The 18,672-nt window shown below is 37.2% G+C and overlaps 1 protein-coding gene and 2 long non-coding RNA genes across 5 annotated transcripts; 2 read left to right on the forward strand and 1 right to left on the reverse strand.

Moving 5' to 3' along the window:
• Positions 1–89: 89 nt before the first annotated feature.
• Positions 90–4,324, reverse strand: LOC143889827 (F-box/kelch-repeat protein At1g67480-like). Its single transcript, XM_077394192.1, has 4 exons — positions 4,196–4,324; positions 2,685–2,760; positions 1,682–2,575; positions 90–1,006 (listed from the first exon to the last, which is right to left on the reverse strand). The coding sequence occupies exons 3-4, from the start codon at positions 2,209–2,211 to the stop codon at positions 379–381; spliced, it is 1,158 nt and encodes a 385-aa protein (XP_077250307.1). The 5' UTR covers positions 2,212–2,575; positions 2,685–2,760; positions 4,196–4,324; the 3' UTR covers positions 90–378.
• Positions 4,325–13,150: 8,826 nt separating this feature from the next.
• On the forward strand, positions 13,151–17,404 carry LOC143889828 (uncharacterized). 3 transcript variants are annotated; one of them, XR_013254951.1, is made up of 3 exons: positions 13,151–13,538; positions 15,625–16,359; positions 17,052–17,404. It is a non-coding gene; the product is annotated as an uncharacterized LOC143889828 (long non-coding RNA). The 3 variants fall into 3 exon arrangements; XR_013254952.1 differs by having other exon boundaries at positions 13,155–13,538; positions 15,677–16,359; XR_013254950.1 differs by having other exon boundaries at positions 13,212–13,538; positions 15,989–16,359.
• LOC143889829 (uncharacterized) lies at positions 13,545–14,779 on the forward strand. The gene is made up of 2 exons (XR_013254953.1): positions 13,545–14,439; positions 14,581–14,779. It is a non-coding gene; the product is annotated as an uncharacterized LOC143889829 (long non-coding RNA).
• Positions 17,405–18,672: the final 1,268 nt, after the last annotated feature.

Here is an 18,672-nt window from a genome sequence, read left to right on the forward strand (position 1 = left end):
TTTAGGATAGCATGGTGCATGAGATTTGAAGCAGAACACAAACCACTGGATCCCACAAATACGTCCGCGGACCAGTATCATAACAAAGGTGCAGAATTCATTTTCCATTAAAAATCACTAGCTGTAAAAAAAAGCCACAATAGAATACAGCACAAGGAAACAAACATAGAAACTACCCATCACATAGATCATGCAAACATGTACTAAATAGAGCTCCAATTCGACTTGCAGAATGGAACTAAATCTAATTCGAAATCAGGTAAAGAATAATTTTCAAATAGTATCAGTTTCCTGTTTTAATTCACCATTCAAGTGAGAAACAAACTGAGGATATCATCTAATGCTTGGATTATCAGAGAAGAGTCAGATAAGATCACCTCATGCTTGAATTGTCACACTGCAAAGGCACAACCCAGATGGCTTCAGCATAGAAGTTTGCCATTCAGAGCCTGGCGCTGCTTCTGGATCATACAGCAATGTCTGGTACCCAGGTTCTTCCTCCAAAGAGAAAAGCAGTAATTTCCCATTGAGTATTCCAAACCGAAACCCTACCCTCGAGCTCCCCGTCAATGGCACTGGGACCATCTTCCACGAGTCATCTATGGGATTGAATATAACAAGTTTCCTTTGGTTCTTCCACTCCATACAGAAAAGCTTTTTCCCCAGTACAGCATGTGCAGTGACCATAACACACCCACTCTTCATCTCACACCAAGAGTGGTGCTCAGCATTGTAAATATCCACGAAGCGTGAATTTCCAATTGTGAAATTTGAACGCCCACCCATGACATAGAGCTTCCCTTCGAAACCGCAAGCAAAGCAGCCCCATCTTGGGCGCCGGAGGCTCTCTACTAGGGTCCATTTGTTAGTGTCGGGGTCATACATCTCAGCACTTGATAGGCTCTCACTGTCTGCTCCAAACCCCCCTACCGCATACACCACACCACCAACTTCCGCACAAGCGAAGTCGTAACGAGCAACGTTCATCTTTGCTAGCATGCTCCATCTGCAATCGGAAAAGAAATGATTAAACAGCTTCTTGGAAATGAAAAATAAGGGAATTAGTTAGGCAACACTGGTTCCTCCATAAATCTTTCTCCCTGCTTGTGCGGCAGATAAGAAGGTTCGACTAAAGATAATTGCAATAATCAGGAAAAAAAAAGCATTGCCTCATTTAAAAAAAAAATTAGTAGTCTGTACTGGCGGTTAACGGATACTGTGACCTGTTATTTCAAATACTTTTGAGAAGTTTGCTGAATCAGTACTATGGTGAATAGTTTTTTTCTCAAAACTAAGATGACAACTAGTGTTTATGACAGCAAAGATGTGCATGAGTACGATTTTTCTGGAAGAGAAAAGCATGGGGATTTCTATACTTCCTTAGAAACATATGTGCCATGACTTTGATCGTTGATAACCTTTATATATAAATGATAGAACAGACTTAAAAGGTAAAAGCAAGCAGTTCTCATACTCGAAATAAGCTTCTTTAGTATGTGTCCAGTACAAATGAAATTACATAGTGATCATCCTTAAAAATCCAACCAGAAGAAATCAAAATCCATTGTGTTTTAGAGGAGACTAGGAGATACTTGGACACTTGATGTGTAACACAATTCCTAGCTTTCATCAGATAATGCATGGATTCATAACATAAATAGAATCAAACATGCAAACAGACCTATTGAGACGAGAATCGTATTGATAAACATCTGCTGAAACACACCCATTACCAGCATCGACCAAATGACCACCCATAACCAAAAGCTTCCCATCAAGAACAACAACCCCAAACGAAGCCTTTACCGGACCAGGCATTGGCGGAAGCAGCTGGTGTTCCTTTCCAAAACAACCCAAAACTTCCCAATGGCTCCCCTTTCCATCTGCATCACAAGTTAACACATAGAGCCATTCCTCAAGCCTTCCAGCCTCCTTCCTAACAGTGATGAATTCTTTGCTTTGGATGAATGACCTCCATCGCTTGCACACAGCACCCATAACAGGGAAGTGACAGCGAGGGATGAGTGCAAGGCAGTACTTTGCCACATCATCAGGCAGACCAGGTAAAATGGGACAGTAATTGCAGGACCGCACTGGCGGCATTAATTGGGTGGTGAATTTCGAACGTGTTTGTGGATTTTTCTGTGTTGCAGTGGAAAAATAAATCTCTGATTCAGTGGACCACTTCTGAATGCTCACAAGTGCAGGCATTTCTCAATGGAGATGCTACACGAATCAAAAGAAATGTATACACTGACTATACTCCAACAGACCTGCCCATATGGTTATTGGAAACAAGAATCAAGACTGTTAGACAGAAAAAAGAAGGATCATACGAATTCATGGTAACCATCGCCTAAAGGAATTTTATGAGAACCGGGTTTGAAAGAGGTTGTAAAACGGACAATCTGAGCCGCTAGTATAGACAATTTTCTGGGTTTGATTCGATCCATTTCAAATGCCATTCCACATCTGCTCCTACTAGAGTAGTACTTTTTCCATATCAATTGGAAGACAATGAAATCAAGTCTTGCGCTGTACAAACTGTTCTTTCCCTCACGCATTGCCCCAATACCTACATAGAGTAGATAAAAGCCACAAATTTGCACAAATCAACAGATATTGGTGCAAATAGAGTAAGGACTTTATTAGAGTAAACGAGTGAAAGAAGAAAACGGTCATACCAGTCAAGGCCATAGAACTTTGACAAGTTTTACCCCCCTGTAGCTTCCATTTTCCCAATGTTTACAATTAGTTCAACTGCAACAAAAAAAAATGCAGATAAAATACCCGGAGAAAAAGATTTAGCTAGCCTCATTTTTAGTTCATACATGAGTGTTTCGAATCTAGATAACACTAAAATACTTCGCAAAATAGTCTTACAAGTCAGCAAGGATCTCTAGCAGCTCAAAAGGATGCAATCTAAGGGCATACCCAGGGAATGAAAAAAAAAATCCTAAACTTAGCAGTATCATAGCATAGGCTAAAATTGATGTTTCAGTCCTAATTGAAAGACCCACAAAAATATGATAACGCAATTCACAAATCGTAAAGGCAAGAAGATGTCATTATCATCAACAAATGGGGAGAGAATAAAATCAAACCCAAGTCCTTACAGGTCATTTCATATTTACTTTAATATCTAGTCAATCGTAAGATCAGAGAGCAAGATCATACAGCAATAAAATAACAGAGAGAGAGAGAGAGAGAGAGAGAGAGAGAGAGAGTACTAAACTTGACCTCTAGAAACCCATTCAACTATCTGAAGTTATACGAAACCATTCCCTAATATCCAAACAAAATTAAAACCCTGGATCTGAAACCATAGCCTTCCAAAGTTTGAAAACAGAAGAAAACGCAACCAGATCTGAATATAAAACCCTAGAAACCAAACAAAAAATTGCCCAAAGAGCACACCTGAAAGGATCAGGACAGCTTAGAAGAAAGGCAAATGCTTATCAGATACAAACAGATCAGCCAACCAACCTTCAGAACCAAAAAAGACAATTTAGCAACGAATTTTGAGATCAAAAGATGTGAGAAGGGGTAAACAACTAGACCAAACCACAAACTTTAATGGCAAGAATATCCTGGGAGCTTCAATGAAAAACCTGAGCCATGAAAAATCTTCAAAATCTAAGATCTTAAGAACCAGAACATGAAGCCTTGAAATTCATCAAAAGAAAAATCCTTTGAGCAGCTTCAATGATAAGGAAATTGGCGAGAGATTTCTAACTAATTTTAGTATCAAAAGATGAGAGCTAAAACAACCAGATCTTATCCTGATCAACAGCTCAAAACCAAATGGCAATAATTTTCTGTCTAATTACACAAAATAGAAATCAATAGATAGATCAAGATCTTCATCGTTACAAAGGCCAAAACTAGCGAATATTCCGATCAAATTTCAAATAAAGAAAAAAAAAACACCAGATCTAGAATTGAAACTCAAAAATAACTGAACCAGAATCGAACAAATCTATATCGACTGTAGCAAGAAACATAACAGAAATTTAGAATCTGATAACCATTATATTCAATAAAATTTCGAACAGAACTCTAATAACTGAAACAGAACAGAGCAGTAAACCTAAGATCTTTCGAAGAAGCGACAATGGGAAAATATTTCTGGTCAGATTTCGAATATGAAACCCTAAAAAACAAACGAGAATGGAAAATTAACTGAAAATTTTACCCTGAAATTTTGTGTAAAGATAGAGCTTTTAGAGATGGTGCTGAGATCTCTCTCTCTCTCTCTCTCTCTCTGTATATATATATATATATATATGAGTTTTTTATTCTCTTCGGTTTTGCAAAAGATGGGAAGGTATTTAAAGGCAGAGATTTGAGAAAGGATAGATACGACAACAAAAACCCGTCAGAAAAACGCGATAAAAAAAACTCCGAATTTTATATTCCGTAAAAGAAACGGATAAAGGGCGGAAACTCTTAAACATATGGGAATAAATTTAGGGTGATGATATTTTCACCCCCTCTGCAGTACTTGCACACCCCCTTATAACGTGAATTTGACATAAAGTTGCTCACTTCTCACGTCAAATCAGGTTATAACTTATAAGGGGGCTGTGCACGTAATGTAGGGGGTGAAAATATCATCTCCATAAATATAGATTAATAAAAATAGGAAAATGATATTACCACTACTGTATGTGGTAAACACGCTCCTCACTTCATTAAAAAGTACACTATGGCCCGCACGATAGTTGATTCAATCCCTCTATAGATCGGAGGGTAAGAATCAACCTATGGAAATAATTTTTGGGGCACAAACTATTTATGTTGTGGCCCATCTAATAGACGGTTTGGATCATCATATGGTGAGGGCCATACCGTACTTTTTAATAAGGTGAGGAGTATAATCATCAAAATATGGTGGTGGTGATATCATTTCCCTAAAAGTAAGATACTAAAAAGGGAAAACTACTAGAGAGTAGAAACCCTCTAATATCAAAACGTATTCACAAGTATTCCCTAAAATTTTCTTAATTACCATATGTACGGTTTTGTGCATTAAATAGCTTTTAATAACCATTTTATCCTTAGTTTAGAGATAATGTAGGAATCCCTAAAAAACTACTAGAAACCCCCTAATACCTAAACTTTTCTTAATTACCATATGCACCGTTTTGTGCATTAAATAACTTTTAATAACCATTTTAACCTTATCCTATAGATAATGTAGGAATCCCTAAATCTATCTAGCATTAAATCTGTTTAAATCACTCTCTCTCACAAATAAAGGCAACATTTCTCTCTTGCCCTTGCTTTTAAATGAGATTTTATATGGTGTAGGCCCGTATATTCCATTATTTTTTAAAAAAATACTGTACGGGCCACACCATAGAATGATCCAAACCGTCCATTTGTCGGGCCACTACATAAATAGGCTGTGGTCCAAAAATCATTTCCATAGGATGATCACAACCCCCCGATTTATAAAGGTATCCATAATATGACGTTCCTCTATAGATCGGAGGGGTAGGATTATCCTACGGAAATGATTTGGTGCCACAGCCTATTTACGTTGTGGCCCATCAAATGGACGGTTTGGATCATCCTATGATGTGGCTCGGATAATACCTTTCGAAAAATACTGGACTACATGGGCTTACACTGTATAAAATCTTAGCTTTATTCGAGAGAGAGAGATTTTAAGACGATTATGGCCTTTACAAGACAAAGTGAGAGATTTTAGGGTATCTTCATAATTTGCATTATCCACAACTAGGGGCAAGGGTAAAATGGGTAAAAGAACAGGTTAAAAGCTATTTAAGGCAAAACAAACGTGACCTTGGTATTTAAAAAATCTTGGGGGATTCTTGTTGATAAGTTTTTGTTTATGGGATTTCTAGTAGTTTTCCCTATTAAAAATACTGAAATTATATATTCGCCCCTTCTTCTTCCTTAGTCAGGCCGCTTGTAGTGTTAAAGAGCAATCATAAATAGACCAGAGGGGGCTGGCCTGAGGAAGAAAAGGGGCGAATGTTTTTTTTACGTATCTTTAAGATCCCTAAAAACGTATTCGTATTTTAGGTTACTGATGTCGGCACTACCATATTTTGATAAGTGCACCAACTCATCTTGTCTTTTACTGTTTATGCAGTTTTCACTTTTCAAAAGATAGTACGTTCCCAAAAGGCTCCCAGAAGGCTCCCAGAAGTCTATTTATGAAGAAAAGACAAGCTGAATTTGTGCAATTATCAAAACACGGTAGTGCCGATATTGGTATCTGTTTTTTTTTTTTTTTTGTTATATTAGAAAAAGGCAACTGATTTTCTCACTACCATGTTTTAATAATTGCACAAATTCTATTCTAATTGGCAATTCAGAGCTTTTTGGGGACCGTAAATAAGTTAATAACCTTCGACAGCTGTTTAAATGATAAGAAGGCAAGATGAACGTGAGCAATATTGAAAATTTGGTAGTGCCAATATCAGCCCAGAAAAAACATAGGGATTTGAAATTTCCAGGTAGTCGCTTTAAACTGTTTATTTTTGTCTTGGGCAATGATATTTTCACGAATCACCACCCCCTGCAGTACTCATTCGCCCACTCTTAACGTGATTTCACGTCAAAAAGCGTTAAAGTTTCCCACTGTTCACGTTATAAGGGGGCGAATGCCTACTTCAGAGGGGTGAAAATATGCTGTCTCGTTTTTCCTTAATAGAGACAACGGAGTGTTGAGAAATTCTCCCGCGGTAGTTGAGAATGCGGGGGACTGAAAGACGATAGCGATTTGGCTTATACAAATACCTTCAAAATTTAAAAAATTAACAAGTATGCCATCGACTCTACGTTTTTTTTTCGAGAAAACTTCTTTCAGTTGTTTTGTTTAGAGAGGTTGTTAAATGAACATATACAATTCCGTAATGTCAAATCACGTTATAAGGGGGGTGTGCAAGTACTGCAGGGGGTGAAAATATCATCTCCCTTCGGTAAAAGAGGTGAAGATTTTTTGGGCATCTCCTATCTATGTGAGGGCCCAACAAATGAATGGTTTGGATCACCCAAACAATGTGGGCCACACTGTATGGGCGGCCATGCCAAGGTTGCTTTGGTAATTTGATGTGGATACGTGGGGATACTGTTTTATTTTACTATTTTAGGCGTAAAACAGAAGTATCTGAGTGCTGCATCCCTATCCCTTATCCAGTTATCCCGTCCTTTTTGGGAAACCAAATTTCATTGGAGGCCGTGCCACCTACTAAGCTGACAAATTCGCCCCACGGATAAATTCACCCTTTTACAGTAAAGCTATAACTTGCACAACTCTCGTTATGTGCTCCCTGGAGAATTTATGCGATGGGTGGCCGCCGTGAAAACACGTGAAGTCTAAAAAAAGTAGGTACGGCCTACTTTTTTTTTTTTTATGATCCAAACCGTTCATCTGTTTGGGCACAACTTAGATAGGTTGTGCCCAAAAAATCATTTCCATAGGATGATCCTAGCCCTCCGATCTGTAGAAGATTCCATAAATGATTTTTGGAAATCTCCATTTTTAGATCAGTTCAGATCGGAGGGCTCGGATCATCCTATGGAAATGATTTTTTGGGCACAACCTATCTAAGTTGTGCCCAAACTGATCATAAAAAAGTAAAGCTATAACTTTCGTAGTTTGATTTGCGGCTAACAGAAAGAATACATTTCCTTATTTTGGAACTAATTTCACCTTATTTTTTTCCAAAAAAAAAAGCATTTCCCCTTTCATTTTCCCAAAAAAATAATACATCTTCCCCAACTATCCAAGCAGCAAAAACATACACAAACAATATTAGAAAAAATGGAGAAAAAAAATCAAATGACAGGGATAATGAAGACGAGAAGCATACCTTGATTTCTATTTGGAGTCTGTTAGAAATCTCACAATCAGAGCAGATAGAGAAAACCTTTACTAACCCTTACGTGTAGTAATCAGAGATGTTGCATGTACAGGATAGGAGACCCCGCAAGGGGAGCTCACAGAAGAAGAGCAGAAAAAACCCTAATCATAGATGTTCGTTGTTGGGAATAGGAAGAGTAATTTTTTATCTTCTCTCTTTTTTCACCCAACACAGTGTGGGGTAGGGGGATAGGGCACGACATTAGCGTCGCCACGAGAGGAGTTCGGAGAAGAAGAAGAGGCAAAACCCTAAATCTCAGACATGCTTCGTCGGGAAGAGGAAGACGAGTTTCTTCTCTCATCTCTTTTTTCACAATGCATACATTTTTCTCGAGAGACGCAAAGCGTAAAAATCGCGTGGAAAAGTAGAAAGGAATCGAGATGATTTTGGGTGATGGATTTTGCAAGGCCACGTACGTGTGAAAGAAAGCCATGTCACACGAGAAAGTTGCTGGAATACATCAACCGAATGCTGAAATTACAAAATCCACTAGATTGTGGAATACTTTCTTGCAAGAAACCTCCCACACACTTTTTGTGGTTTTGTTTTTGAACTGGTAAAAATTTATTAGAAAGAAGCACCCATGACAAAGGCAGCCAGGAGGCTGGAAATACAAAGCATATAGAACAACTGAACAACAATAGAGGCTCCTCGAGGAGGAAGGAAAAAAAAAACTCAAGCTCCATTCTAGTTACTCCTGCTCGAGCAAGGCGATCCGCCTCTTTATTCGCCGACCTTCTAATGCGATGAAATTGACAAATGACCCTTAACTCGTTAATAGATCTCATTAAAAAACTGTGAGAATCTCCAAGGGCGAGGAGATCGGCCTTCCATCCATCTTATAACATTTAGAGAATCACCCTCCAATATAAGGTTGTCCATATCTCTTTCCGGCATTAACCTAATTTCCTCGAGAATAGCCCTCACTTCCACTTCATTAGAGTCGATAGTTCCAATCGGGCCAGAGAAAGCCCACTTTTTTATAGTTTTCGCTAGCATAATGGTTATATTTCCTCACCATAATTTTATTTTCATGTAAAAACAAACAAAAGGGGTGAAAATATCCATTCCATAACACGTAAATTCTAGGAGGTAGATACGTAACGAGTCGCCCTATTCTGGTAAATAGTTTAATCAACTTTAGTTTTTTCCAATGTGAGGGGTAAAATAAGGCATTAGAGAGGTATTTATTTTTCAGTGTTCTACAGACCACAAATTTTACATTTGTAAATAGGGATTTGCTAGGGACCGCCACAAAGGCATTTCACGGATGGGCTGTTGCATGTGAGAGTAGCGTGCATTAAATGAATAAGACAAAATCTTAGCTTGTGTGGCTGCTCTCACATGCAACAGCGAAATGTCGTCTGCGATGATCCCTAGCAAATCCCTTGCAATAAATATTTATCTTTTTGAGCCATCCACTTCACAGCAAAATCCTCCTATGGAAAATACAACAAAACTACCCCTAGGGCCCGTTTGTATTTTGATTTGGATTTGAGTTGTGGATACATAATACATCAATCACATTCATGATCATGTTTTAAGAGAGAGAGAGAGAGAGAGAGAGAGAGAGAGATGTATCGCTGCCGCCGGTGCAACATCGAGGAGCAGCGACGGGGAAGGAAGTTGCCACAAACATTGATTTCCAAATAACGTCTTGCAGAACAGATTTGAAAATCGGAATTTTTTGCACTGTTGTAGCTGATTTAAAAATCTAAGGATCTAATCCAGTTCAAGATATCAACTAAATCCAAATCTAAATCTTGTGGGTATCCAAACTTGGCCCTACTGTTTTATATGAGATAAGGGATTTTGGTTATTTTTCAAGCTAGGTTTTCTTTGTTCATTTCTTAGCTTTTCATTATATGGATATTTTGGTCATTTTTAATGATATAAGGGCAGTTTTATCATTTTCAAAAGACATGGGTATTTTTGTCATTTTCTATTAGTCAGTGGTGCTTAGATCATCTTTCGTGAGACATAAGTATTTTTATCATTTTTCTGAACATATGGGTATTTTTATTTATTTTTATTAGATAAGGGTGCTTTGTTCATTTTGTAAAACTATACCTAACAACGCACTATGGTTGACCCCTGCGTCTCTTTCCACAGTGTACCCAACTTTGAAAATGATGGATGGCTCATGTCGATTCATCCAACGGTTCCACCACAAATTCTGTGGGTCCCACATAGGCCAAATTCCATTTCTAAGGTCATAAATATTGCTTGAATCAACATCTAATATTCGTTCCAAACAACTGATGTAGTTGCCCACAACCAACAATCTTGATCACCATAAAAATAAAAAAATTAAATACAATTATCACCACAAATTCGAAATATGAGAACCATATTCTTCCCCAGGCCACCCCCTTGTAGGCTCTGTTTCTTTCAATGTAAAAATGGACATAAGGGTGTCAATTTTCGCTCGGGCTCGGAAGCTCGCTCAAGCTCGGCTCGAATCCTTAACGAGCCGAGCCCAATTTAGGCCAGGCTCGGCTCGGCTCGGCTCGTTAAGAATTTAATATATTTAAATATTTATATTATATATTAATATATACACTAAAAGGGTTGTCCAGGGAGTGAAAGGAGGAGGCAAAATATGTCACTTCATTTTTGGAACCCCATTTGTTACTTGGACCAACCCCCATAGTGTAAAAAAAGTAGTCAAATTACACTAGATAGGGCTGTCCAGGGAAGATGAGGGGTGTGAACTTTATCCTGACCGAGCCCGAGCCGAGCTTTTGAGCTTAACGAGCCGAGCCGAGCTTGGCCAAGCTCGGCTTGGCTCGGCTCGTTTACACCCCTAAATGGACGTAAAATTTGTTTTATGTTGTAAAAATGAACATAAACAAAATTTACCTCCATTTTTACATAGAAAGAAACGGAGTCATAGTGTAAAAGAAGTCATAAATGCACTAGAGGGGGTGGTCTGGGAAAGGGATTGGAGTAAATATATCACTTCCCATATTACAATTGTGGCCGATGATTTTGGAACACCAACCTCATTGGCATCATAAAGTTAGCCATGCATGCACACAGTACACGGCTACTGAGGAGACGTTTGGATAAGGAAAAAAAAATTATGAAAATAAAATCCATGGAAAAAATAATTCCAGACTTATTCTGTACATTACTTATGGGCTCATTCTGGCAACCATGAAAAAATATTGCATGAAATGTTTGTGGGCCCAGTTGTGAGAGGGACAGCTGGTAGAGACATGAGAGGGGTTCTCTCCTACCCTTCGTATCCCTATCTCATGATTAGATAGCCCAAGATTTCATGATTCTTTTAATGGTTGCCAAAGGTGTCCTTGTCAAATTCTTGGCCATGAAAAATGAATTTTGTGGCGTTTGGTGGAGGTATTTTTGTGGATTTTTTCTTAAATTAGGAAAAAGTTCCAATTTTATAAAAAAACAATGAAAATGCCCGAAAATTAATTTGCCATGAAAAAACATCATATAAAATTTTAGCAACACATAAAGGAGGTTATTATAGGGAAAACTACTAAAAACCCCAGATAAAAACTTATCTACAGGAATCCCCCAAAAATTTCTTAATGACCAATCACACCAATATCTTTTAATTTTGCCTATTACTAATTTTGCCATTTCTTATATCACCTCACAAATCCCTAAAATCACTCAATCCATAAATCTCTCTCTCTCTCTCTCTCTCTCTCTCTCTCTCTCTCTCACACAACCATCTCCATTTTAGGATGATCCTAACACAACCATCCCCATTTTAAACCTAAACAACTGGGGTGATCCAAGCCATTCATTTGTTGGTCCCTGGCGTGGATAGGAAGTGCCTAGAAAATCTCCTCTTTAGGATGATCCTAACACTCCAATTTGTTTAGGTTTAAAATGGGGATGGTTTTGTTAGGATCATCCTAAAGAGGAGATTTTCTGCGCACTTCCTATCCACGTCAGGGAACAACAAATGAATGGCTTGGATCAACCTAGTAATGTGGGCCCACTGTATTTTTGGGCTTGCATGCATGGCTAAAATTTCTCAATTAAGAGAGCCACGTTCAAGTATACTTATTGAGAGAGAGAGAGAGAGAGAGAGAGAGAGAGATGAATGGATGGAGTGATTCTAGGGATTTGTCAGGTGATTTAAGAAAAGGGTAAAATTGGTAATAGGCAAAATTAAAAGACATTTATGGTGTAATTAGTAATTCAGAAATTTTTGGGGGGATTCCATGTAGATAAGTTTTTATCTCGGGGCGGGGGGGGGGGGGGGGGGGGGGGGGGTTTAGTAGTTTTCCCTTTATCATATCATATCAAGTGGGATTGTGGGACCCATTTCACCCAACAATGCATGGGAGTGAGTAGAAGTAAGTTTGCAAAAGATATCTTTTGTATATAACTAGTTGCAGACCCGTGCGATGCACGGGGCGAGAAAAATAGTATACTTTAGTATTTAAAACTGTTTTTTCTTTTTTTGTAAGAAAGGATGTATTTGTAATGAGATGGAAATTGGAAATGCAGCTTGTGCCTGAAAATAGAAAGAAAATGATGAAAAAGGATAAATAGTTCTTATAAATTGGAACTAAAAAACTAAGAACGAAAATGGAAATGATAATCTGCAGCTATCCTACTTTATAATAATCTATCAGCACTAATAGTTTTATACACCTTATGCTTATTCTCATACTCTAATTGCCAACGCGATTAAAAAAGAGAAGATTTCTCGCTCAACAACCAACTAACAGCAAAAGATCCAACAATTAACAAAACTCTCAATCTTCTACAGGAGAAGCACAAAATTTAATTAAAAGCACAACTTGAGTATCGATCAGGAGGTCGAACGTGAACCTGTCAATGTAAGAACTTCACCATATGCTGTCACTTTAGATATCTCGGCGCCGACCTCAATCTTAAGAAGAGTATCATTGACCTTCATGTCAAGTTTAGCAAGCCACGCACATTGCACACAGCTTCCACCCTATTTTTCAGCCCATAATCATTTTCAATGGGAAGCTTGCAGTGGCAATCAATGTTGGAAAGTAACTGGCAATAAAAAATATTTGCATCTCATGGTAATTAGTCCATTCATCAAGAGGTCTTTTCTAGTTTATATACATTGGTCATCGTAAATACAAACTATCTTGAGAGTGCTATACAAACCAATAATTATTGCAGCGTGTGTGACCTGAATCAAAGCATTAGGTGGCCTTTTGTGTGCATGGCCTCCAACCCATCATATGCAATCTAACCGACATCCCAATAATCATCTTATCTCAATCCTTTACTATTCTAAAAGCAAAAACCAGTGAAATTTAGTCTGCGTCTTCCTTAAAAATGCCTATTGTATCCGCCGGGTGTTACTTCCACTGGCCCTTAGATTCTCTATTATTTCATAAAGATCGTTTATTCCATAAAGACCATCCCAGCTACCTGTGGTATTTTTGTCTTTTGCATCTCATTCCTTACCCCTGAAGATTCTTCCAAAAATCACCGTAGCCTCTTTGCACCTGTTGCTCTCTTGTCGTCAAGCAACACCTGCCATCGAAACGATGCTTCGTGTCGGTTGAAGTTTGTTCTTTTCCTTCACTGTCCTTTTTGGGTTCGTTTTGGGGCTCATCTGCATTGATCGGACGATGCCCACCTCTGATTTAAGCTTCCTCTCCGGTAAGCTTTTCCGTTTTTTCCTTTTTGTTTATCTTCCTTTGTTTTAGATTGATGGATCTCTTGGTTTGATATCTTGTATTGATGGTTTTGTTGGGAACTTAGGATTCCAGTTTGTTAGAGAGGTATTGCCTTTTTTGTTCTGTTTTATCTCCGTTGGAGATAGCATGCAGAGAATTCGCCTTCATGCATTGTTGTCTTTTTCTGATGAATTTACATTCCTGTCGTTCACATTGCTGAAGATCGTGATTACATTTGGAGTGAGGGTTGCTAATGTGGAATTTGAGCCCATATCAGGGAGAAAGTACTCATCTATTTAAATTTCTTCTAAATCATTGTAGGTAAAGCATATTAGATTTGGATTGGGAACTGCACATTGGCTGTTTGACAGAATGCCGCAAAAAGAATTTATTTCTTGGAATGTTATGATTAGTGTTTATGCAAAGTGGGGCGAGATACAGAGCGCTGGGGCTAGAGTGCTCGGAAACAGTTTGATGCAATTCCCAAGAGACGCTGTCTCTTGGAATGCAGTGATTGCGATGATTTCTTGGAATGTGATAGATTATTTAGGTGTGGTTTAGACAAAGAAAATGGATTTTATTGTATGCATTTGATGAAAGTGTGGAACTGTAAACGGAGAGAGTAAATTGATTTTATTGTATGCAATTGAAAATGTGGAATGCGGTGGTTTAGAGAGAGGAAATGGATTTTAAGCAAAGGTTGTGATGATTTCTTGGAATGTGATGATTATTCATTGGGTGGTTTAGACGAAGAAAGTGGATTTTATTGTATGCAATTAATGATGGTGTCGAACTGTGGGGCAGAATTGACTTGGATTTTGACGAAATGGATGACCAAATAGTTTTTGACAAGTCTTTCATGTTGCTTTTTTGATAAGCTATTGGTATTCTGTTGTCAAACATGTTGTCAAGCATATTCCTGATTGAATAAGTTAGTAGATTCACATGTTGCAATCTACTAATGCAGATTTTACGTTAGTTAAGCAACAAGCAATGGTTAATGCCTTATGTTTCTCACTTGAGAGGTACTAATGAAGCAACTGAAGATTGTTAAAATATTTTATCTACATGGTGTTCCTCTTGCAAGTTTTCTGACTGTGTATAAACATGGTAGGCCATGTTCTAGGCTTAGGAGATATGCGATAGGCATTCATATAATATTCTATTGGATTTCGACTTCCCTTGTTGTTGTCTAAATGAATATTACATTTGCTTGCCGTGTTATTTGAGTGATTTTTCATAGTTTAGTTTAATGTTGGGTTTCATTGATGTGCAAGAATATATTCAAGGGAATCAATTATGCCTACAATACATCAGAGTCCAACTGACGACATAGGAGAAAATTGAGTCAGCATTTGACAATTTCTGTTGGATGGTCTGATCAGGGCACATTGCTCATTTGTTGTCTATGGGTGGTCATGCCATTCATGGCTGAGGGTTCTTGCTTGCCATCTTATGAAGATAGCATATACCTCCATTGACATGGGCATATCCATTGTGATGTCAAGCTAAGGTGTATGGTCGTTTATTTTCTCAGGCACTCTTTCAGACCCTTTATTACTCCATCTCCATCGTTTCCTCTCTCTCTCTCTCTCTCACGCACAATGTGGCTGATTTCTCAGAATACTTCAACATAGTCCTAATCAAATCATGACCCCAAAACAGTGAGAATTTATGTGGCTGTCTTCTGCTTTTCTTTGAATTTCTGTTGGGTCTATTTTTTTTAGCAGTAGACTTGTGGTAGTAGTCAACTCAGTAGTATGGTCATAACTTTTTGGAGAATGAGTTCACAATTTAACACTTTTTGCTTATTATTTCCAGATTTTTCTGATTTTTATCAGCTATGTCTTTTTTTTTTGCACGAGTTCTTTCTTCCTCTCCTTCTTAGGGCTTTTAAGCTATTGTTCTTTCACCCTTGCATTACATGGGGTTTCTTACAAAAAGGACATGGTGCCTCTTTTGTAATATTTATGTTTTCTTACTTCATGGGACATCTTGTCTCCTCATATGCTATAAGAATTATTTGTGTTTGTTTCTCACATTATATTTCTTTGGTATTCACCTTCAAGATGTTCGACTATGAGGATTTTATATTTTTTTGAATGGCAATGATTAATTAAGAAATGGGGTAAAGCCCGGTGGCCAAGGTGCTCAAATACATGAGGATTTTTTAGTAGTAAAAAATGAGGTAACATGATCCAAGTAGGGTTCCTGGAAACCAACAACAAAGACCGGTTAATCCACCAAAGAGATCACAACCTCCATCAAATTACCAGTCTTTGTCTGCTCAAGTCAGTTGTAAGATTTATTTTCTTTGTTTCTAAAGTCCTCAACAACAACTTCTTAAAAATTATCTATCCTATGTATCTTCTCTTCTCATGGTATATCTTCTCTTCTCATTTACTGAGGTTTTGAGGTCATCTTTTGTTGCAGGAGAAACAAGAGATTTCCATGGATATTGGCAATTGCATTTACAAAAAGGACATGATGCCCCTTTTGTAAAAGATATGCTTACCTATCTTACTTCATGGGACATCTTGTCCCCTCATATAAGGGCGGCCCAATGCACGAGGCTCCCGCCATTGCGGGTCTGGAGAGGGCTATAAATTTTTTTTTATTCTGCTGAATTATGTTTTTTTATTTCTCACATTATGTTTCTTTGGTATTCACCATCTAGATCTTCGGCTGTGAGGGTTTTGTATTTTTCTTTTTTGAATGACAGTGATTAATTAAGAAATGGGGCAAAGCCCGGGGACCGTGGTGCTCAAATACATGAGGATTTTATTGTTCTTGTAGAAAATGAGGTAACATGATTCTACGGTAAAGTTGGATATGCTGAATATTTTTTCTATTGCTTTCTATCCTTATTGTTGTTATAATTATTATTTTTCAGTTAGGACTGTTAATCTTCTTTCAATTATACATTCCATTTTTATGCCAAAACTTGTTCGTGTAACTAATCTTCGTTAATTTATTTAAGCTAAATCTTATTCGCGTAACTAATCCTCGTAACTTATTTAAGTTACTGATACCACACGACCATGTTTTGATAATTGGCAGATCACATTTTACACTCTTTTAACCATCTTTCAAAAGCTATAACAATATAAAAAAAGCTATCACCAGCCAATTAGATGAGTGTAAACAAAGACATTCATCCCATTATCAAAACACGGTCGTGTGCTTTTTCATTTTTTAGCCAACATGTGTATTTTTCTTATATGGATTAATGCACAGTGTATCACATGGTTTATTCTCGAACACTTTTTCACTGAGATTTTATTTTGTTCTCTGAAAATTGTGATATAATCACAGATTTATAAAGTCCGGAAGTAACAAGTTATATTTTTTTTAATTTTTTGAACATTCTAATATTCATTTCTTTGGCGTAATTCAGTTCCCTTTGTAATTTATATTTGTTAACTTACCAACTTCTCCAAAAGCTTAAGCTGTTGGAGAAAGCCGTTATTTATCTTTTATTTATCTTTTGTGCCAGGAGAAAAATTTGCGATTGATTGATTGCTAAGTCAGATTTTGCTTACAGTCATCTAAAACAATCAGGTTCACACGCCGTCAAAAGATACTGCTAGGTGATGGATGCGGTAATCTTAACAATTAACAATTTCAAGTTGGCGTACCTTTGTTTTTGGCAACATGACACTGATTTGCTAAATGCTGCTGAGATTACCAACTTATGTTTTTCTGCAATTATCTTATCATGTCTTATTTTTGGGAATATTCTTTTTATCATGTCCTATTTCTCAGAATTTTCTTTTTCTCGTGCCTGGTGTTTTGAAATGAATAGTTATTGGATATCATCCCTAAAGTCTACGTTATTTTAATAGTTCCTTCTCCATGTGAATGTGCGCCCATATAAGTGTTGCTTGTACCTTTTTCAGAAAATCTTAAGTAGATGGAAATCAAATAATTCATTTTATGCATCAAAACATGTGGAAAATAATCAACAAAAATTTATTTGCCATTAAAAAAATAATCAACAAAATATTTCTAAGATATTCATTTTGCACAAAAAGTACTCTCAATTTGCTCCTATTTTGAGTTGTATATCTCTAGAATTTCCATTATATTCATTTTGGTGGGTACTGTCTTTTTTATGCGTGTGCTTTTTTTAACCAAACTGATCATAAAGAAACTTTTATCTTTTTACCTTTTCTTTCCACGCAAAATTGTACGTAAAACAAATTTTATGCCCATTTTTAAGGTATGTAAAACAACTTTTATGCTCATTTTATTTTTACGCCAATTTTAGGGAGCCTGGCTATTAGTCATTGCTCTTCTACCACTTCATCAATCAATTGATATGCAACTACACATTTGTGGTATCTCATGCTCGGAGCATCTTCATCTTAGGCTTCTTTTTGTCTTGCTTTTCAGAAGTTTCCAAGTGGCCTCCATAGCAATTGTTATGTTAGCATAGTATGAATTAAAATTCATATGCAGTATTATCTTGTTTGCTAAGACTCTTAGTCGCACGTGCATTTTTGCACGTGCCTTTTTTACTAGTATCTATAAATCTTAATCTTCACAGTTCCAGCAAAAGGCTTCTCGAGAATGATCCATCTGAAAACACGAAAAATTGGAAACATCTTTTCACTATAAGAATGCAAATTGGAAAGAAAATAAACATAGGGGGGAAATCAAAATAAACAATTGTTTAAAAAAGAAAGAAGAATAAGAGGAGATTTTAGTCTGAAAATACAAAAAATGAAGTGATATATTAAGCCGTTTTTCTTCCATGGCAATTCCATTATAGTCTTAAAAAAGTAGTCATAAATACACTACAGGGCTAATCACATGAGAAGTTACCAAGACTCCAATATATTTTTGGTAAATGGTTGTTCATTTCTTTCCATTGAACCGTAAGAAAAGGAGGCGAATATATCACTTCCCTCCTAAATCTATAGTGAAGTGGGCCATGTTACTCTCATGGAAGCATTTGTAGAGGTTTATATATGGTGCCATCCGTCGATAAATCAGATGGCCAGGATCATCCTATTGGCAAGGCCTACTTTCGTTGGGGCCCAAAAAATGAACGGTTTAGATCTTCAAATAAAGTAGGCCCAATATTACAAAAAATACAATATATGATGCGTGGA

The sequence above is a fragment of the Tasmannia lanceolata genome, unplaced genomic scaffold (genome assembly GCF_043159265.1).
Source record: "Tasmannia lanceolata isolate RefF3 unplaced genomic scaffold, GAP_Taslan_0.1 ptg000013l, whole genome shotgun sequence".
Classification (NCBI taxonomy): Eukaryota; Viridiplantae; Streptophyta; class Magnoliopsida; order Canellales; family Winteraceae; genus Tasmannia; species Tasmannia lanceolata.

Excerpts from the sequence above, each read along its gene's own strand:
- LOC143889827 (XM_077394192.1), bottom strand. The coding sequence starts at position 2,211 with ATGCCTGCACTTGTGAGCATTCAGAAGTGGTCCACTGAATCAGAGATT. Across the intron at positions 1,007-1,681 it reads TACGATTCTCGTCTCAATAG|ATGGAGCATGCTAGCAAAGA; the intron begins GTCTGTTTGCAT and ends TTCCGATTGCAG.